This window comes from Schistocerca americana, chromosome 1 (genome assembly GCF_021461395.2).
Source record: "Schistocerca americana isolate TAMUIC-IGC-003095 chromosome 1, iqSchAmer2.1, whole genome shotgun sequence".
Lineage (NCBI taxonomy): Eukaryota > Metazoa > Arthropoda > Insecta > Orthoptera > Acrididae > Schistocerca > Schistocerca americana.
This window is the reverse complement of record NC_060119.1, coordinates 787,758,796-787,782,153: the sequence shown is the minus strand read 5'-3', so window position 1 is coordinate 787,782,153 and position 23,358 is coordinate 787,758,796. Positions and strand designations below refer to the sequence as shown.

Below are 23,358 nucleotides of genomic sequence, written 5' to 3'. Positions count from 1 at the left end.
CTTTTGCAAGTAAAAGAATCTTTTTTTTATTATTTTTCGTCCTAATTTGTCTTGACGCTCCTGAAGGCAAAGATAAAGTTGCGGAAACAGTAATCCACCGATAATTATTAAATGTTCAAATGTGCGTGAATTCCTAAGGGACCAAACTGCTGAGGTCATCGGTCCCGAGACTCACACACTACTTAAAGTAACTAATGATAAGAACAATACACACACGCATGCCCGACGAGGGAGGACTCGAACCTCCGGCGGGAGCGGCCGCGCAATGCGTGACATTGCGCCGCAAACCGCGCGGCCACTCCGCGCGGCGATAATTATCACTGGAATTGTTGAATATGAATAAGCTTCGTCTCGCATCGGCGACTTCTTTTACCATACAATTTACTGAATTTGTTAAATTAAGCCGAAGATGCCTAGAAATCAGTAATGTCCATCTCACATACAATTAATCCAGTTTCGTACATCTCCTTCGGTGACAATGCATTCACTCTCACGAACAGTTCTAAATGTTTCGTATAGTTTTCATTTCACACTTTTGTGAGTTTCATTTTGGGGCATATTTCGTTTCGGGTAAATCTTTCTTCCATTTATACCAATCTTGTTCACATTTTACGGAACAAAATTAGCTGTGTACACAGCTTAAGTGTTTTCTCCTTACTTTAACAAAAAATTTACAGCCTTTTCTTTGTCACTGAAAGCTTTTACTATACATGTTTTATAGGACTTGGAAGGTACTTTGTTTTTGTTCTGGACTTTAATTAGCATAACAATCATCGTTCGAACTACAATTCACAGAACTGTCTGAGTTATTACTTGTTTCTGCTACTGTTACCACAGTTTCTAACGAAATATCGACATCGTTGGAACGAATGTCCAAGAATTAACTAATAAATGCACATGTGTAGGTCTTCAGGAGATGTAGGTGATTCTGATTTGCACACTGGGTTCTTCACATTTCATCTTTCTAATGTCGAAAACATTAATCAGATCCCACGTTTCTGCGAAACTCTCTTCACAAAGGCAGATGCTGTGACCGAGCATATGCCAAGAAATAACTAAGAAAATAAATTCAGTTCTATTTCCATTGTTAGCAGCTAGTGATACCACAAAGGCATACAGTCTGGAACCGTGCGACTGCTACGGTCGCAGGTTCGAATCCTGCCTCGGGCAATAATGTGTGTGATGTCCATAGGTTAGTTAGGTTTAAGTAGTTCTAAGTTCTAGGGGACTGATGACCTCAGATGTTAAGTCCCATAGTGCTTAGAGCCATTTGAACCACAAAGGCAACTGCTAAATTTGTTACGGATATTAAATGAGTGGGCTGGGCGGTTTTTTAGGTTAGATGGCCTTGGGCAAGTACAAAAAGGGCAACAGCCTCAACGGGTGCGGGGCAAAGTTAGGACATGCGGGGACCAAGCAGCAATCGGTATTGTAATTGTCAACTGTCGAAGCTGCGTTGGTAAAGTACCAGAACTTCAAGCGCTGATAGAAAGCACCGAAGCTGAAATCGTTATAGGTACAGAAAGCTGGCTTAAGCCAGAGATAAATTCTGCCGAAATTTTTACAAAGGTACAGACGGTGTTTAGAAAGGATAGATTGCATGCAACCGGTGGTGGAGTGTTCGTCGCTGTTAGTAGTAGTTTATCCTGTAGTGGATAGTTCCTGTGAATTATTATGGGTGGAGGTTACACTCAACAACAGAATTAGGTTAATAATTGGCTCCTTTTACCGACCTCCCGACTCAGCAGCATTAGTGGCAGAACAACTGAGAGAAAATTTGGAATACATTTCACATAAATTTTCTCAGCATGTTATAGTCTTAGGTGGAGATTTCAATTTACCAGATATAGACTGGGACACTCAGATGTTTAGGACTGGTGGTAGGGACAGAGCATCGAGTGACATTATACTGAGTGCACTATCCGAAAATTACCTCGAGCAATTAAACAGAGAACCGACTCGTGGAGATAACATATTGGACCTACTGATAACAAACAGACCCGAACTTTTCGAATCTGTATGTACAGAACAGGGAATCAGTGATCATAAGGCCGTTGCAGCATCCCTGAATATGGAAGTTAATAGGAATATAAAAAAAGGGAGGAAGGTTTATCTGTTTAGCAAGAGTAATAGAAGGCAGATTTCAGACTACCTAACAGATCAAAACGAAAATTTCTGTTCCGACACTGACAATGTTGAGTGTTTATGGAAAAAGTTCAAGGCAATCGTAAAATGCGTTTTAGACAGGTACGTACCGAGTAAAACTGTGAGGGACGGGAAAAACCCACCGTGGTACAACAACAAAGTTAGGAAACTACTGCGAAAGCAAAGAGAGCTCCACTCCAAGTTTAAACGCAGCCAAAACCTCTCAGACAAACAGAAGCTAAACGATGTCAAAGTTAGCGTAAGGAGGGCTATGCGTGAAGCGTTCAGTGAATCGAAAGTAAAATTCTATGTACCGACTTGACAGAAAATCCTAGGAAGTTCTGGTCTTACGTTAAATCAGTAAGTGGCTCGAAACAGCATATCCAGACACTACGGGATGATGATGGCATTGAAACAGAGGATGACACGCGTAAAGCTGAAATACTAAACACCTTTTTCCAAAGCTGTTTCACAGAGGAAGACCGCACTGCAATTCCTTCTCTAAATCCTCGCACAAACGAAAAAATGGCTGACATCGAAATAAGTGTCCAGGGAATAGAAAAGCAACTGGAATCACTCAATAGAGGAAAGTCCACTGGACCTGACGGGATGCCAATTCGATTCTACACAGAGTACGCGAAAGAACTTGCCCCCCTTCTAACAGCCGTGTACCGCAAGTCTCTAGAGGAACGGAGGGTTCCAAATGATTGGAAAAGAGCACAGATAGTCCCAGTCTTCAAGAAGGGTCGTCGAGCAGATGCGCAAAACTATAGACCTATATCTCTGACGTCGATCTGCTGTAGAATTTTAGAACATGTTTTTTGCTCGAGTATCATGTCGCTTTTGGAAACCCAGAATCTACTATGTAGGAATCAACATGGATTCCGGAAACAGCGATCTTGTGAGACCCAACTCGCTTTATTTGTTCATGAGACCCAGAAAATATTAGATACAGGCTCCCAGGTAGATGCTATTTTTCTTGACTCCCGAAAGGCGTTCGATACAGTTCCGCACTGTCGCCTGATAAACAAAGTAAGAGCCTACGGATTATCAGACCAGCTGTGTGGCTGGATTGAAGAGTTTTTAGCAAACAGAACACAGCATGTTGTTATCAATGGATAGACGTCTACAGACGTTAAAGTAACCTCTGGCGTGCCACAGGGGAGTGTTATGGGACCATTGCGTTTTCACAATATATATAAATGACCTAGTAGATAGTGTCGGAAGTTCCATGCGGCTTTTCGCGGATGATGCTGTAGTATACAGAGAAGTTGCAGCATTAGAAAATTGTAGCGAAATGCAGAAAGATCTGCAGCGGATAGGCACTTGGTGCAGGGAGTGGCAACTGACCCTTAACATAGACAAATGTAATGTATTGCGAATACATAGAAAGAAGGATCCTTTATTATGATGATGATGATGAGGATGTTTGGTTTGTGGGGCGCTCAACTCCTTTATTATATGATTATATGATAGCGGAACAAACACTGGTAGCAGTTACTTCTGTAAAATATCTGGGAGTATGCGTGCGGAACGATTTGAAGTGGAATGATCATATAAAATTATATGTTGGTAAGGCGGGTACCAGGTTGAGGTTCATTGGGAGAGTGCTTAGAAAATGTAGTCCATCAACAAAGGAGGTGGCTTACAAAACTCTCGTTCGACCTATACTTGAGTATTGCTCATCAGTGTGGGATCCGTACCAGATCGGTCTGACGGAGGAGATAGAGAAGATCCAAAGAAGAGCGGTGCGTTTCGTCACAGGGTTATTTGGTAACCGTGATAGCGTTACGGAGATGTTTAATAAACTCAAGTGGCAGACTCTGCAAGAGAGGCGCTCTGCATCGCGGTGTAGCTTGCTCGCCAGGTTTCGAGAGGGTGCGTTTCTGGATGAGGTATCGAATATATTGCTTCCCCCTACTTATACCTCCCGAGGAGATCACGAATGTAAAATTAGAGAGATTAGAGCGCGCACGGAGGCTTTCAGACAGTCGTTCTTCCCGCGAACCATACGCGACTGAAACAGGAAAGGGAGGTAATGACAGTGGCACGTAAAGTGCCCTCCGCCAACACCGTTGGGTGGCTTGCGGAGTATAAATGTAGATGTAGATGTAGAGTAGTAACTGTGAACGATTGTGTCAGAGGAACTATCAACGGAAACGGAAATTCGCTATACCAATTACGACTGCGTTGTGCCATCTGTTTAGCGACATGCTATCAGCCAGAGATAGGTGCCCACAGGACTCGTATTCAGTCTACTACAGCTACGGCAAGGGTGTACAGTTCTCCAGCGATCTGGCGAGTAGGAATTTGGCAAGTTTCAGCATTTTTAAAAATACTTGCAGTGTGTTTTAGCAGCTAAATTTTGACATTGTACTTCTTTCCGTGTATTATTGCTGTATAAAAAAATTAAGGTCATGTTTCGACACATCAGACTGGACAACTAGCTTGTTAGTGCTCCGTCTGTAATGTCATAATTGTGAAGGACGCCTGTCGCAGAAATATTATTTGATTTTCCTTTACTTATCAATACCTTAGCAAAGCTCAATATCAGTTAAACTACACTTTCTTTGCCTGTTCACGGATATTCAGCCGGGTAGCGTCACACACACAGTACAACATTTTAGCCAGCTGACTTATCACAGGATGGCCCACGGGAAACGGGCAGTTTTCAAATAAAAAGTAATATGTTGTATTCTAAGGAATTTCTATTTACCAAAATCAAAGGTTAACATCTTCTATGATTTACATTGTTGCTTGCGAAAAATTACATCATCCAAGTGGCGGCCAGTTTCTCGAATACAATTTTCAACTTTCTCCCAGAAACTGCCTCTAACTCGAGCCAACAACAGTCATTGGTCAATCAAGCCGACTCTTCTTTCACAAACAGCTTTCAGTCCCACTGAACTCTGGTGCCTGTGGACATATAGACATTCTTTCAAATACCTTAAGAAGAAAAAGGCACAAGCGGACATATCTGGTAATCTTAGTGGCCACAGCACTTCACATAAACGAGGAATGAGAGTCCAAGGAAAAATGCTCCTCACAACTGCCGTGCGTGCATTTGCAATGTGTCATGTTGCACCATGCTGATGAAAATAAATATTGCTCGTGTTTAACAGTCGCCTCAGCGATTCTGGCAAAACGAACAAGTTTATCGTGTGCACGTAACGTCTAGTGTCCAATGTCTCTGTTACGCCGTCCGTCTCAAAATAGTAAGGCCCAATTTCACAGACAGTGACTACGGCAAAACACACAGTCACACCTCAGGAGTGAAGAGGTCTTTCGTAAACGACGTATGGTTGACCAGAAGCCCAAAACCATAGTTCTGTTTGTTAACTGTCATACTTACAAGTGAAAATGCTCATCATTCATAAATTCTATAACACTAGGGTCGTCTTCAAAGATCACTTGCATAGCACGGCGGTGTCTTCTCCCTGTCTTTCGACTGTTGACCCCACCAGTATTTTGTGCGGAATGAATTGTAGACAGTATACGTGTTAACGTGCAAATCATTTCGGACTCTTGATGATTGTCTCTCTCACAGTGGCGACGTTTTCTGGTGTCTTCACTTTTTTATCAGGACCTCTCGACATGTTCTTACGAATGTTTCCTGTTGTTCTGAGCGATTTAACCCTTCATAGGATCGCAATACGACTCGGAGCTATGCCATTGAAATGGCAACGAAATATCCGTCGTGTTGGAACGACAGACTCGTCGTTTACGACAAAGTTATCGCATCCGAAGAAGCGATCCTCAGTCTCCACTGTTCCACAGCTGCCGAAATGACACAAGCGCTGCCTCTCTCTCGCGACTCATGGCTGTGTACTAGCTAATCTAGAAACTCCCTACTGACTCAATGACTTCCCGCAACACCGTCTTGGTTATCTACTCCCTCGTACTGTCGATCTCGGTTCTGCGGTTATCAGCTTCGGAGTGCGTCAGATCTGATTTTTCCCCCCAAACATTCTTCTGATGAACTGTCTATAGGAGCGTGCCTGGTGCCTGTCACTAAACTCTTTCGGTGGGAGACTCGACGGGCCGTGCTTGCCAGTGTGCTCCACGTCGTGAAAAGTGAGAACTGCCATACGAATGCAAGTTTGAGCAGCTTGCTGTAAACGCTTTACCCTAGTGTGTCATCTGCTTTTCGCTTAACCGTCACGTCAACGGACAGGAGCTTTCCGTTGTACTCCACCTCCACTGAAACAGGTGTTTGGACGCAGTAAGTCCAAATACTGCACGAGAGGAAGTAGACACACCTTTTGCAGCAATGTTCGTACCTTATGCGGAAAGTGCCAGCGAAAATTGGAAGAACTCTTCGGAAACACAATGTCAAGTGCGTTGTCTGTCCGCCACACAGGATCAGAGTTTTGATAGGTTGTTTGAAGGACAACTTGAGATTAAAATCTGCATCTCATGATAATGATTATCAGTTTTAGAAGTGAGTATGTCCTCCCTACACACGGGCGACTTCCTCCATTCTGCGAGGCATGTTCTGGATCTCAATGGCAGCTTCAGTGATGTCCTGAAGATAGGTGGAACACGTCCCGTTGCCGCTCTGTTTCATTCATGTCTGTGGACTGTACTGGCCAATGCGTTTGGTTGATGTTCCATCTTTGAAGGTTCCGAGACGTTGCATTTCCATCGATTAGGATGAATTTGTCACCGACTTCACGTCTACAGGGCTTTACAATCGTTTGTTGAAGGCACTGGGGAGCAGTCAAATTGGCGTAGATGGGTGTTAGAGGAGTCTGCCGCCCAGAACGTCACTTCCACATGCAAAAGGATAGACTTCCTCAACTCCTCCTGGTGTCGTCTAGCACTTTTCCAAACCCTAACACGACTAGTGTCCGTTGCAAACCAATCCTGGTCTCGTCAGCAAACATGACATTACTCCATAATGCAAGGTCCAATGTTGATGTGCAAGAGCCCAGTACTTCGATTGCGTCGGTTCCTTTGGTTCAGTGCAAAACTTCTCATTCATCTTCTGGAATGAAGACCACCCTGATGCAGTTTTCTACGCACTGTTTGGTCTGAGATACGAATCCCTGTTGTCTGGGAGAAGTCCTCTGCAATATTTCTGGCAGTTGATGTTGGGAGCCTGCGAGCCGACAGTTGGAGGAAACGATTCTGGATTAGTGTTGTCATACGAGGACGACACGACGAGGACTATGTTCACACTTCCCGTCTCTCTGTACTTTATCCACATCTTAGACACCACACTTTGAGTGACATGTAACCGATCGGCAACATCTTGGTGTATGTGACCTGCTGAAAGTAAAGCCCCTATCCTGCTCTATCAAAGTGTTGTATGCCTCTACGTGCCATGTTACTGCAGTGCTGAACACGATCTGAATGAAGCTGTTGTTGCTACTGGACTGCTCGCGATGTGCCGCTCCGGCAGCGGCATGTTTATATGACTGGGAAACGGCCACAAAGCATACAAGTAGTAAACACCCTCTAGTAAGGGAGCTGTAACTAGATAATGTATGAAGTGCCCCTGTCAATGAGACCTCTGGTATGGTAAATTTCATTTAACGACACTATTCCGAACTTCTGTTGAGCAGTGTAGTAAAATTATTTCTAGAGCTAGTCTACCGTTAATACTCATTACAATATGCCCGCTCACTAATCATTAGTCCCCGAGCACTGGAAAAGTTACAACAATACTTCTCACTATCGTAAATTCAACACGAGATTGCACAATTATGTTTAAAGGGAACTTTAACAATTCATTCTGTATTATGTGCCAGTGCGAGACAATTTGTACAAATCTAAATATGCGGACAGCACACTAAAGACCCACAGAGGAAAGCCATCACACGGATAAATGGTAACCAATCAAGTCAGCTGTAGCTTAGCACCGGCACTCTGTAGGATTTTGTTTGAGTCGAAACTAACTTATTCACTCATTTTACATTTAGATAGTTATTGGAGGCCATTCTGAAATGTTTCATCTACTGAATTAGGTGACTTGGTTTGGCGAGTGACGGTAGTACTGTGTGGGTGATATAAAACTATGTCTTTCATTTAGCGACTTTTCAGGGTTTCATTACTTGCAGCTATCAGCCTAACAAGCTTTTTAACGCCTAATTCGATCATCAGAATCGACTTTCAAAAGCGAGAAAGCGAATAGGGATAGTTTCTATCAGAACAGTTGTAGTATTCAACAGGTTATTCGCTACCGTAATTTACTAATAAACAAGTTCCTCTAACTTCGAATGGTGCGCTATGTGCAAACTAGATGCTGGCTACAAGCTGTAGTTGTTTTAATGACTCTCTGAATACGTAGACAAAGTTTTTCGCCAAAATTCTATGATACTTGAAAACAAATTAGAATATCAAAACACCCTTCCTAAACAACTTCTTTTAGTATACTATGAAACAACAGATTCATGATCTGTGAATATAATTTGCACAGTGTAAAAGTAAACTGCTTTTTATTTCAGCGCTTTTGGTTTTCTACGTTCCTTCGGAATCAGGAGAGAAAGTTACACTGGGAATTAGCGCTCTGCTATCGATGACGGTGTTTCTCATGACTATAAGAGAGAGCCTGCCTCCGACAGAAAAGACGCCACTCATAAGTAAGTACTTTGTAGGAAATCCCTTCTTATAGTTCTGCTCTACACTTACTACCATTCAAAAACAAAATTACTGGCTTCCCCGCTAATATTTCATGTAGAATACAACGTCAAAGGTTTCATTAAATTGGTAAATGACTTTCTATGACATTATTGTTCAACTAAGTAGTTACGTCATTTTTTAATCTGTAAGTCTTGGAATAACACTGTTTAATCGTTAGGCTCCCTATTTCAACTAAGCCAATGGTATCTGTACCCCTATAATACTAAAGACTTTATATACCAATTAACAGGTCTATTTCTGTTTATTAGCACTGGCAAACCTCCTTGATAACCAGTTGTATTTAAGTCTTTAACAGTGAATTAAGCAACAGTTTAATGTGAGATGACACTTCCTTTCGCACTGTGAAAGAAACTGAAAACAGTAACAAAGAAGAAGAATTAGTAAAATAGTTGAGGGATACGAATATGTAGGTTTGTGCGGCTAATGACCTCATTAAAATCCTTCAAGGTAGTCTGCCGCGTCATGTTATTATACTTGAATGTGAAAATACTAAATATCCGACTCTTCGGCCTGAGGACGGCCGTCGCAACACCGCTGGACATTTAGTATATTTTGACATGTCGATATACCCAGAAGTTTAGTGATCTATGAATTGAAATATAGTACGTGCAACTATAAATATATTTTGGCGTCGACCAGAAACGTTAATATTAGATACAAAGATCACAAATGATATTCAAGATTGAATTTACCTACTCCGCACATTCATAACATCTAATACAAGTACATCACCGCTACCACAATGAGATAAAAACAGACATCCGCCCTACTCTTCCTACCCTAACATTCTACTCCACTGTCACCCTCTGCAGTTCCCACGTTCCCTCAGTTAACCCAATAGCAAGATCAGTGCGACTGTAACATGCAACCTGTAGTCCAATAGTGCTTAAAAAAACAACCACCACACACACGCCAACTCTAGTAAACAAAAAGTAAAATCGAAATTCTGTACTTGAAAGTTATACAAATATTAACGTAACCTATTATGCTTCCAGGAAACATTATATTCCTCACAACAAAATATTATACATAAATTTTTGAGTAGCTGTATGTAACCGAGCAAAACTCTACTTATTGTTACTACTTGTCATAAGCATAAATACAATAACCAGAGTTATCCCCATGTTGCCTGCACTAAAGACAATGCGAGTTGTCTTGATTAGAACCAGATGTTAATCTGAAGATATAACATCTACGCTTTCACTGATTTCTCTTAAAAACTAATTCCACTGGACCTGGTAGTTGTTAGCTCTCCAGGAGCACTGTTCACGTTCTGATTGCTGTAATGTAGGCCTACTACAGAGATCCATTGTATCGCTTCCTCTACCTGCTCATAGCAGTTTCATTTTTTACGTGGAACAAGGCCTTTCCCAGTCAAAATTAATACACACGCGAGGTACATTTTCAACAAGAATTTCCTAATTGTAAATCCACCCGTAAGTGAGCGGTTTTTCTCGGTGTAAATACTACATATGTAAAATCGTCATTTTGGGCACAATGTCCAAAAGCCGGAGTATCATGTGGCCATTAATTATAAACGGATTTACTTTGTTTAGCCTTTCGTTTACGTTTAAGTGATCGTCGATGAAGAAGTCCGTTAATATAGTCTCCAGTACGACCTGCGATTGTTGTTGATGTTGATGGAGCTACATTTGTAGGACGACCTTGGGAGAGCCTGTCTCCTCCTTCCGCTGAAAAGTGGCCCACATTGTCCTTAGAGACCTGAAGACATGGGTCAAACATATGCATTTTAAGACACATTCAGTGAAACCGAGTATATTGATGCATTTTTAAATTATTCAGTGTGTGCACACGAACTCAAACACGCGCACTGGTATACAGGCATAGTAACTGTATTGCGTTCAATCTCCTCTAAATGACAGTCTCTGGCTGTATTTGCTGCCTGCCTGCCTCTGTCTCAGCAGTTACATTAGACACAATACAGTCACACTTGATTTTTCAAACCGTGAAGAAATTCTTGTCAATAGATTTTCATCATTGTAATAATTTAAACTGCTTTGTGTGCTACTTAGTGCACACTTCATTTGCTGTTGTAAAGTAAATAAAAATTCTCCATATATTATGCACATGTATAAAGCAGACAAGTTCGTCCACGCTCCACGAGACGTATGTATCGAGATACGTAATTATTATGCTATTCTTGAAGCACATGTACAACACTCGCTCTCGTTGGTCATTCATAAATCTATCTCTGTCAAAAAGAATCTGAATTTAATTATGTTTTGATAGGGAAAAAATAAGAAATTAATAACGGACCTAGATCCTCAGAAGTCATTATCAAATGTATAAAAAAAATCAAGAATTTATTAATACTAAGATCACTTGTAAGTATGAGCGTCTATCTATCGCTAACAAAATATGACGCTTTCTACAACACAAAACGCTTTTTACGGAAAGAGGGCAAATACGTAGTTTACGGGCACATCAGACAACTTGAGTCGCTAAGAACTGAGGAACGATCACACATTCATAGATAGATGACGGGAGGTTGATGTGGTATCAAAATTTCTTCAATTGTCATCACGTATCAATTCGAACACAGAGATGTGTATTTGTGTGAGTGCGACCAAGGTTTTGCTACGTGAAAGGCACCGATATATGCCCAGTAGTCTCTATTTCAACCTAAAAACCCGTTATATCTTTCCCGTCAAAAATCAAGTACACGGCAGATTGGGAGGAAGTTGACAGACTGACCTACCACCACCCACCATAACGAGCACGAGTGTCTGTGACTGGAGAAAGTCAGGCCGCACCTGCCGTGAACAGTGGTCAGCGTTGCCAATGACAACGCCAATGATGCCACTGTAGACGGTTTGCCAAGAGATTCAATTTCTGTTTGCTACCTAAAAATGATATCAGTTCCGAATAAGGTTTACTACATCTAGCCTATGTGAGACGGAGGAAGTCAAGTACCAACTTCTGTTAGGGTACTGACACGCACTAACTGGTAGGAACCACATATGTCCAAGATCGAAAGACAAGCCTTTGCAGATCTGGTAAACAACCGTGGCATCGCTTTCATTCAAGCAGACAAGTTCAGCACATGTGTGCATATGGATACGAAGGACTATGAGAACAAAATGCAACATTTAATCAGATGCCTCATACATAAGGAACAACGTAGGTCTAATAGCTAAGATTATCAGAAAGGAAGAGCAGAAAAGATTTTTGTCACAACCAGTAGAGTAATTCGCAAAGTCACAACTGCACCCAGAATATATGGAGTGAGGAACACAAATGAAGAGGCCAGTCCACTAACAATAGTATGAGGGATTAATTTGTCAACGTAGAACCCGGCAAAACATCTAACACAAAAACTGCGAAACCTACTAGGCAGTAGACCATAGTACGTAAAAAATTCATCCCGCTTCCACGCACTTATATAGCAACAGTCCATCGCGCACACGAACAATGACTGTTAGTTTTGAAGTGACTCCGCTGTTCACAAATATACCCTTGCAGGAAGCGCTTAACGTTTTACAACGGCTAGTTATCTCCGGCATATGTTACCTCGCGCAGTGCTGTATGATGGCCATTTTTTCAAGTGGAACGGCAAGTGGCGTAGCAAGAAGATCCCCCTTTCGCCATTAGCAGCGGACCTCTTCATGGAAGCGTTCGAGAAATCGACACAATATTCTGCAAATGCTGACAATTCTTTCGTTATCTGACCCCATGTGAAATAGACACAATAACTTCAGTTAAACATCCAGGCACAACGCTGCGCAGCGATCTGAAATGTAATGAGCACGTCAGGTTGGTAGTAGGGGTGGCAAATGCTCGACTTCGCTTTATTGGGAGAATTTTGGGAAAGAGTAGCTCATCCATAAAGGAAACGGCGTATGGAACGCTAATGCGATCCGTTCTTGAGTACCGTTCGAGTGTTTGTGATCCCCATCAAGTCGGGTTAAAGAAAGAGATCGAAGTAGTCCAGAAGCGAGCTGCTACATTTGTTACCTGTATGCTCAATTACTACACAATTATTATGGAGATACCTCATGAACTCAAGGGGGAACCCTTACACGGAAGACGATGCTATTTCAGCAACGCACCATTGCTCCAATTCAGAGAACCAGCATTTGAGGCCGGCTGCAGAACGATTTTACTGTGGCCAACGTACAGTTCGCTTATCGACCATGAAGATATGATGCGAGAAATTATGGCTCGTACGGAAGTTTTTAGACAGTCGTTTTTTGTGAGTGGAACAGGGGAGGAAATGACCGAAAGATCCATCAATAAAATCATGTTCCCAAGGAACAAGTGACAGACGAGCAGGTGGAACAACTACGTGCCGGGAGTTACCGTGCTAGGTGGAAGCGCGCAGTTTCTTCGTCGAGTTGGCATTAAGCTGATTTATCGTAACGGCAACAAAATTAAAACACGCGCCGGAATCCAGCAAAGATGCAGTTGCTACGGTACACGCACATGGAGTTTATGATGTCAGTCGGGAGTATAGACTAAACCAGCGCGCATGAGACGGTGCTACTTATAAATACAGCTGAAAGAGCAAAAGCGCCATATACCACTCAGATAAAATCAATAATTCGTGGCTATGGCAAACGTTTCAGCGGAAGGTAAACAGCGTACTGATCCTTCTTAACTGCCCAGGATCCCGCGGCAGCAGGACCACTTGACGAAAGCTGCCTCCTGATTCGCCAATGTGGACTAATAAAATTCTAAAATTAGAATCAAATAAGATCATCATCTCCCTTCCTCTCCACTCCCAACATCCTATAATAAGTGAACAGGCAAACGTTGGGTTGTATAGCTGCTGATATTTTCGTTGCGCAGATAAATTTACGAAACTTTGTCAAGTAAGTATCGTCGTAAATTAATGAACACAAAAGGGAGTGGACATATGCAGCCTCCGTGGGCTGTTCTTTAACCTTAAGGCCATAACGGGTAAGACTGTGTGATACGCACAGTCGATAAGAATGGAGAATCACGCATACCACGGCCAGAGAAGATCGATGATTCATTTTTAACATTTATGTAAGCTATCAATTTACACTGCTGCCTGTGAGACATAGTATATATGCATATTTCTGTTCATAAACGAAGATTATGGAATTATGCTTAGGAATTTATTATCTTTTCAGCTTAATAGTAACAGTAATAACAATAATAATAATAAAACAGAAAAAACCATTTAAAATAAAAATGAAATCCTACAGTAATGCTCCAAAGATCATGTAGATTATGTATATACGTCATCAACAAATCACAAAATAATTCTACATGAATAACTAGTGTGGAAGGCATGGAAAGGAAACAGGCTGGGAAATTGTGACTTCCAGCCGTACAGGGCATTGCGGCAATGCAATAGCGAGAGTTGAAACTGTGTGCCACCAGACCCAAATTCCCAACTTCCCGTTCGCCGCACCGCAACAACCCCTGCCCACTAACCACCTATTGGCAGATTGCTGATCACCATAAGAGTAAGGACGTTGATTGTACATCCACACTGAAACTTTTCCATCAAACAGCAGTCGCGCCCATACAATTATAGATGTAAGTGGTGGGTGTCTGTTCCATTGGACATGTCCGACACAACAGACATCACTCATGTCCATATTCTAACACATTATCCATATCGCTAGCCCAGCTGTTGTGATGGACACTGGGGAACAAATCCTCCAGCCTCACTTCTTCTGCTCTTCGTCTGAAGTGAGCTTTCCAAGTGCTAGGTAGGAGTACACATAGATATTTGGGTAAGGATCTATCAAATTAGCAACCATGTGTAAAATTTCGTTTTGTATCTTTTACGAAAAATGTAACAATTAAGGTGCACGGAAGAGTGACTTCAATCCTGAACACTGCACAAGGTGCGATGAGCTGACAGTACACGTTCGTAATGGTTTAGAATATTAGGAGAGGGAAGGGGTTTTTGAAACAAATTTTACCTTTGATCTTTATCTATTTTGGGCTGTGATCTCAATCAGGAGTGATTTCATTGTGTCCACTGTCCAGTGGCATTTCCACTGATCGATTGTTATTTGGTCGACTGATTGAACATTCATTCGCGTGGCGTAAGATATCTTGGGAAACAAAGAATGCAAGACAAGTGAAACCTCCCGCCACTACTAATTGCTGGCCTTCTAAGTCTCACCTCATCCAATGCGTATCGTCCTGAGGGTGTACATTCTGGTAGTTGGAAGACACTGTAATTCTGCAACTGATTTTCCTAAGGGGAAAGAAACAGAATCTGTATGTTCTTTCAGTGCACGTGCGTGAAAGATGTGAAATATTCTGCTTATCTGCGTGTTCACTGTACGACGAGAATGCACTCGTCATACAGCCAATGCAATGGCTGACTATTGAACTACGTCGGATAACTTAGTAACTACATTTTCCACGTAGAATACCCAAGCTAAATTCAATAACTGTACTTTATGAAGCTGCACAACAAAGCGAAGAAAATGTGTGCGACGCCAAATTCAAGCATGCCTGTTCTATTGTATACAGTGAGTCGAATCCTGCAGCACTATGAGAAAAATTGAGCAGTATCCTCGTAGGAATGGGAAAATACGGTTCTCTTTTTAAGCCTCTGCAAACGTACATACATCAAAAAACGTTTTGCATCACCCCAGATCCCAGAACTCCTGAAGATAGACGTTGACGGTGGATATTGCGTCACAGACACAGTCCCTTTGACTGTTCAGAGATGTCACTAAAACCATCCAAAGATGTAAACAACAATGCATGAGCAGCGCCTATTAGACGGAGGGGGTCCGACAGCCGATCAGTTCCAGTCATTCAAGCAGGAATGAGGTACACAGCTCGTGTTGTTTGTAGTTCAACTACGCCTAGACGGTCAATACCACAGTTCGATCCCGTCGCCATTCTTACTTTGTCCCGGGAAGGGCTCTCAACAAGGGAAGTGTCCAGACGTCTCAGAGTGAACCGAAGCGATTTCGTTTGGACATGGAGGAGATAGATAGAGTTTGGAACTGTCGTTGACATGCCTCGCTCAGGCCGCCCAAGGGCTACTACTGCAGTGGATGACCGCTACCTACGGATTACGGCTCGGAGGAACCCTGACAGCAACGCCACCAAGTTAAATAATACTTTTCGTGCAGCCACAGTACGTCGTGTTACGACTCAAACTGTGCGCAGTAGGCTGCATGATGCACATCATCACTCCCGACGTCCATGTCGAGGTCCATATTTGCAACCACGACACCATGGAGCGCAGTACAGATGGGCCCAAAAACATGCCGAATGGACCGCTCAAGATTGGCATGACGTTCTCTTCACCGGTGAGTGTCCCATATGCCTTCAACCAGACAATCGTCAGAGATGCGTTTGGAGGCAACCCGGTCAGGCTGAACGCCTTAGACACACTGCCCAGCGAGTGCAGCAAGATGGAGGTTCCCTGCTGTTTTGGGGTGGCAGTATGTGGGGCCGACGTACGCCACTGGTGCTCATGGAAAGCGCTGTAACAGCTGTACGATACGTGAATGCCATCCTCCGACCGATAGTGCAACCATATCGGCAATATATTGCCGAGGCATTTGTCTTCATGGACGACAATTCGCGCCCCCATCGCGCACATCTTGTGAATGACTTCCTCCAGGATAACTACATCGGTCGACTATAGTGGCCAGCATGTTCTCTGGACATGAACTCTATCGAACATCCCTGGGATAGATTCAAAAGAGGTGTTTATAGACGCCGTGACCCACCAACCACTCTGAGGGATCTACACCGAATCGCCGTTGAGGAGACGAACAATCTGGACCAACAGTGCCGTGATGAACTTGTGGATAGTATGCCACGACGAATACAGGGATACAGCAATGCAATAGGACGTCCTACTGGGTATTAGATGTACCGGTATGTACAACAATCTGGACCACCACCTCTGAAGGTCTCGCTGTATCGGGGTACAACATTCAATGTGTGGTTTTCGTGAGTAATAAAACGGACGAAAATGATGTTTATGTTGATCTCTAGTCCAATTTTCTGTACAGGTTCCGGAACTCTCGGAACCTAGGCGATGCAATTTTTTTTTTTTTTTTTATGTGTGTATTAACCGACTGTAGTCAGCTCTCGAATTACAAACGTGAACGCTTGTTATTTATGCTGAAATCAGGGAAAATGTTGCTAGCAACGGGAATGAACACGGTGGGAAAAAGAGCACAAAACTGTGTTCTACGGCATTGGCAGAAGAAACATTCAACTAGTTAATGGGACAGTGATCACCAAGTTTGCGTCGAGTAAGAATCGCAGAATATAATTAACCTACAAGTAAGCGAGGTAAACAGTTATCAATGCAGTCTACACCCCCCTCCCCTTCCCCACGTTACAAAAGATTAGAGTAGCAGATAGCTACTCGGTTGCAGCTTGTGGTGTTCTTTGATGGATCCGACTTTCGTTTAGATGGATTTGACCAGGTTATCTTTGCATGGAGGAGCAGTGCCAACGCCCAGTGACAGACAACTACAAAGTGCCACGCCGCTAGATAAATCGGATTCACGAGGTGAGGCTGCCTTCCTACACAGCCGAGTTATTACAGAACGACAACACGCTGCTTTAATAGGCTTCTGCTTCCGTTTACTCTTTTCTTTGCTTCACTCCTTGTGGAAATGTTCTAGCAAGGATGATGAAGTCCGATACTCACAGTTGCTTATCCAGAGATTGCAAGAGAGTCATAGCCACCTCATAACAAGCCGCTCGGATGGCGAAGTTCGTGTCGAATGCCGAATGCACAAACTTCCTGTAGGTTAGTCGAAACTAGAAGGTTCGTCGAAACTACGAGATACCCATAGGGAACTCCAATATCTCACTAACAATATCCTAGTAACAAATAGAGTGAAAAGCACTTCCTGTCAAAAAATGTAAAGAACAGATAAGGGGGCAAGGAGAGGAGTAAGTAGCGTTATATCAGCCGGCCGAAGTGGCCGTGCGGTTAAAGGCGCTGCAGTCTGGAACCGCAAGACCGCTACGGTCGCAGGTTCGAATCCTGCCTCGGGCATGGATGTTTGTGATGTCCTTAGGTTAGTTAGGTTTAACTAGTTCTAAGTTCTAGGGGACTAATGACCTCAGCAGTTGAGTCCCATAGTGCTCAGAGCCATTTGAACCATTTTTTAGCGTTATATCAGTGATTACAAATCAAGTTAAATTTACAAAGTACTTGGCAATATGAGCCCATTTGCCAGTATGACGTTGAACCCGCTTTGGCGTGGATGTATGCTCTGATTCGGTTGGGAAAGCTGTCATGTCCTCTCCTGAGGCAATCTTGCCCAAAACTGTTGTAACTGGTACTTTAATATCCTGAAGACTGACACTGCGATGAAACTGACATCCGAGATGGTCCCACATATGTTCTATTGGGGACAGACTTGAGGATCTTGCTGACCACTGACGTACCTCAACAGATAGTTCATAGTGTGAACAAGCATTGTCCTCTTGAAAAATGACACAATACTTCGCATAAGGGGTAACACATGAAGATGTAGGATATCTGTGACGTACTGTTGTGCTATCCGATTTCCCTCAGTCAATACCAGTTGTGACCTGAATTCATACCAAAAGTTTTGCACACCATTACGCCAGAAGTAACACTGTTGTGTTGCTCTGAAACATTGTGAGAACAGGTTTCCCTCGTACGGACCAACAACGGTCATCCAGTGTAGTTCAGAGCTGTGATTCATAGCTGACTGCAGTACGACGCCATTCATCAACAGTCCAGACTCGGCAGATTACATGTGGGACTGTAATTCCCTAGTCGAGGTGCTGTTTGTCTCCGACCAGTGGTGCAGGATGATACAGTATGTTTCTGAGAGTCTGTTACCTGTTCTCTGATGGCATGGGTTACAATATGCTTGGTGCACAATATGGTGATCCTCTCTTGTGGTGATCAGACGTGATCGACCAGAAGCTTGACAACAAATACACCTGCCATCATGTTCCCATGCAGTCCAACATTGAGCCACTGCCACATCCAAATGCTCCACAACTCTGGATAATGCACAAACCGACCAGTTGGGCAAATGAAGAACTGTAATGAGGACCGTTTCAAATACTAATAACTCTGTCTCTTACGAGTAGAGAGAATCTCCGTGTCCTACGCAGTGATCACTCCACTTCTGTATTGTGGATGCCCTAACAGGTTTCGTAACAACACAAAACACATGCAGCACTAGTGCAGTGTTGTTCCCATCCTACATGTCATAAGGAATTGCACTTCTAAAATCATTTATTTACATGCCATTGATGTGTATGTGTATGAAGTTACATTGACATCTGTCCATACCGTCTGGCACCTTACTTAATACACTGTATTAAAATGATAGCTCTTAACTGACAACAGCAAAGTCGCAGAACTCATCTCTCTAGAGGAATTTCTCTTACACAACACTGAAAACTGAGAACTGATTACAATATTTAAAATCTCCAGCCTCTGTAAGACTATTATTTCAAGATTGTCTTGAATAAGACATGGATTAGTGAATACAATGCTATTATAGCGACAATGATCACCACAGGAAGAAAATTGCCCAAGAAAGCTAGGAGAGTGCTCATACTTATGTGTGGTACTTCATTTTCAAGTGCAGACTATAAAGAAACAGATCAAAGATACAGCACATATAACTTTGGCTTATTGACATACAAAAATAAATTAAATTTTGAACATTATTCACTCCCAAGGTCACTGAAGCACCAAAGAAACTGATATAGGCATGCGTATTCAAATACAGAGATATGTAAACAGGCAGAATTTGGCACTGTGGTCACCAACGCCTATACAAGACAATAGTGCTGCCACAATGGCAGGTTATTAAGATTTAAGTGAGCTTGAACGTGGTGTTATAGTCAGCACACAAGCGATGGGACACAGCATCCCCGAGGTAGCAGTGAAGTGGGAATTTTCCCATATTACCATTTCACAAGTGTACCATGAATATCACGATTCTGGTAAAACAAATCTCCGACATCGCTGCGCCCGGAAAAAGATCCTGCAAGAATGGGACCAATGACTGAAGAGAATTGTTCAACATGACAGAAGTGCAACCCTTCCGCAAAATGCTGCAAATTTCAATGCTGGGCCATCAGCAAGTATCAGCATATGAACCATTCAATGAAACATCATCGATATGGGCATTTGGAGCCAAAGGTCCACTCGTGCACCCTCGATGACTGCATGACACAAAGTTTTATGCCTTGCCTGGGCCTGTCAGAACTGACAATGGACTGTTGATAACTGGTAACATGTTACATGGTCGGACGAGTCTCATTTCAAATTGTAACGAGCAGATGGACATGTACAGGTATGGAGACAACCTCATGAATCTATGGGCCCTGCATACCGGTAGGGGATTGTTCAAACTGGTGGAGGCTCTCTAATGGTGTGGGGTGTTTGCAGTTAGAGTCATATGGGACCCCTGATACATCTAGATATGACTGACAACTGACACATGCGTAAGCATCCTGTCTGATCACCTGCATGCAATACCGGTTGGGGATTGTTCAAACTGGTGGAGGCTCTCTAATGGTGTGGGGTGTTTGCAGTTGGAGTCATATGAGACCCCTGATACATCTAGATATGACTGACAACTGACACATGCGTAAGCATCCTGTCTGATCACCTGCATCCATTCATGTCCATTGTGTATTCCAGCTTAATCCCACACATCCAGAATTGCTACAGTGTGGCTCCAGGAACACGCTTCTGAATTTAAGCACTTCTGCTGGCCACTAAATTCCCTAGTTATGAAGATTATTGAGCGTATCTGGGATGCCCTGCAATGTACTGTTCAGAACTCTTACTGATTTATGGACATCCCTGCAGGATTTATGGTGTCAGTTCCCTCCAGCACTCCTTCAGACATTAGTCGAGTGCATGCCATGTTGTGTTGCGGCATCCTCTTCCCTGTACCCACCCGCTCTCTGCCTGTATGACATAAAGCTTTATGCCTTGCCTGGGTCTATCAACACAGGGTAAGGAAGAAGAAGCTAGAGGGAGAGGAGGAGGCATAATTACACAAAGCGTTCATGGTCACTATATCTGCCCCCCAGATTTTTTTTTTTTTTTTTTTTTTTTCAATGTGATAGTAAAATTTTTTCACTGAATGTCCCAGCATTCCAATATACACAACATACTACTTGTGGTTCACATTTAAGAACAGTTAAGACTACTCAAAGCGGATTCTCACAGAATTGGTATTAGATTGAGTATACTGTGAAATGAGCCATTTCATAGTACACATTCACCATTTATCAAACATGCAGTGAACATTCTCACAAGAAAGGAAGAATTTGCAGGGAACTCCTCATTATAAATTGGGCTAAACAACAGGTGCACAGAATGACACACATATATCTGCTGAAAGTGCATCGATAGGGCTTTGGGCTCCTATGGGAGTAATATTAGAGAGTTGTAGTATATACATAGGCTTCACTTACTTCATTAGTAGATTTCTGTCCGCCCTCGGTAGCTGAATGGTCAGCGTGTTGGATTGTCAATCCTCTGGGCCCGGATTCAATTCCCGGCCTGGTCGGGGAATTTTCTCCACCCAGGGACTGGGTGTTGTGCTGTCCTCATCATCATCCTATCATCCTCATTGACTGCAGTCACCGAAGTGGTGTCAAATTGAAAGACTGGCACCCGGCAAATGGCCTACCTGATGGGGAGCCCTAGCTCTACGATTTAATAAATAAAAAGTAGATTTCCACGGAATAACTGATGTACACACTGATCAGCAAAACTACACACTCAAGTCACATTAAAGTAACCACTGCCTATGTTCAATGTCGACATGCAATAACCACCCACAGCCAAAGGAGGCAGCACTAGCAGTGAATGGTATATAAAACGTGTTGATGTATGTGGAAAACAGTGCATAAATGGAGTAATGCAGAAATTGAGCAATTTATCTGACATTCAAAAGGGCATCATTCAAGGAACTTCCTTTGTTACACACAATGGATGACTGTTAACCTTAATAACTCTTCATGGAGTAATTAAATATTGTTGGTCGGGTCTAGTGGTAGTTTTAAAGAAAAAAATATTCATCTTATTTCTTGAGGATCTCCTTAAATTTGTTGCTTGAACTTCTTCCTATCTGGAAGCCAGGTTCTCTTGTAGGTCTGGAAGCCCTATTGGTTGACGTGTTTGTAGAATAATGAAGATGGCAAAACTGATTCATATGTAATTTTCATATTTAATAGTTCTAGATGCCTTGCCACCTTGTAATTTTCATATTTAATAGTTCTAGATGCCTTGCTACCATAAATTTACAATGTTCACTCAGTGAAATACTTTCCATTTTTACACAACTCCAGAAAACTTTTACATCCCTTCTTCCTTTGTTCCCAACAAACAGATGCAAGCCAACTGCACCCCGTTAACAGTTCCAAAGGACATCAGTAAAGTTGTATTCATACTAAGTTTGCAAAATAGAACATTAAATTGAAAATAATTTACAAAAAATAAAATTCACTCGACAGCACAATACAACAATTATGAGATGGCTTATTGCATGTTGAAATCATTGGCTTTTGGGGAAAGGGTGAATGCATTTCCAAAACTGCTAAGTTTCTAAACTGTTCACATGACATGGTGATTAAAATATAGTGTGCATGACAAAATGGCACTATCCAAAACCAGTGCTGAGGCAACTGTGATACACCACAAGCCATAGATGTCACCACTTTAGAGGCTGGGCAACCACAGCCGGAATTCCACATCATGAGTGAAGTTTTCGGCACTGGCTGTTAAAAAACTTTTATTAAAATGTCACTACCAGTTTTGCAAAGGTGGAGATGCATCTGTGGGTGGTCTATACAAGAAATTAGAACATTACAGAATTACAATGGTTTTAGAAGAGATGTGTACTGCCATAAAGTGCCATATATCAGTGAGAGCTAGGTTTGTTGTTGTTGTTGTGGTCTTCAGTCCTGAGACTGGTTTGATGCAGCTCTCCATGCTACTCTATCCTGTGCAAGCTTTTTCATCTCCCAGTACCTACTGCAACCTACATCCTTCTGAATCTGCTTAGTGTATTCATTTCTTGGTCTCCCTCTATGATTTTTACCCTCCACGCTGCCCTCCAATACTAAATTGGTGATCCCTTGATGCCTCAGAACATGTCCTATCAACCGATCCCTTCTTCTGGTCAAGTTGTGCCACAAACTTCTCTTCTCCCCAATCCTATTCAATACTTCCTCATTAGTTATGTGATCTACCCATCTAATCTTCAGCATTCTTCTATAGCACCACATTTTGAAAGCTTCTATTCTCTTCTAGTCCAAACTATTTATCGTACATGTTTCACTTCCATACATGGCTACACTCCATACAAATACTTTCAGAAATGACTTCCTGACACTTAAATCTATGCTCGATGTTAACAAATTTCTCTTCTTCAGAAACGCTTTCCTTGCCATTGCCAGTCTACATTTTATATCCTCTCTACTTCGACCATCATCAGTTATTTTGCTCCCCAAATAGCAAAACTCCTTTACTACTTTAAGTGTCTCATTTCCTAATCTAATTCCCTCAGCATCACCCGACTTAATTAGATTACATTCCATTATCCTTGTTTT

At 42.4% G+C, this 23,358-nt stretch overlaps 1 protein-coding gene across 1 annotated transcript in view; it reads left to right on the top strand.

The window, feature by feature from the left end:
• The window catches only part of LOC124545570 (neuronal acetylcholine receptor subunit alpha-7-like), a 581,174-nt gene that overhangs the window by 526,683 nt on the left and 31,133 nt on the right, over nucleotides 1-23,358 (top strand). Inside the window, exon 5 of the mRNA XM_047124520.1 lies at nucleotides 8,595-8,729. Within this exon, the coding sequence (XP_046980476.1) occupies nucleotides 8,595-8,729 (135 nt within the window). The remainder of the gene's footprint in view (nucleotides 1-8,594; nucleotides 8,730-23,358) is intronic.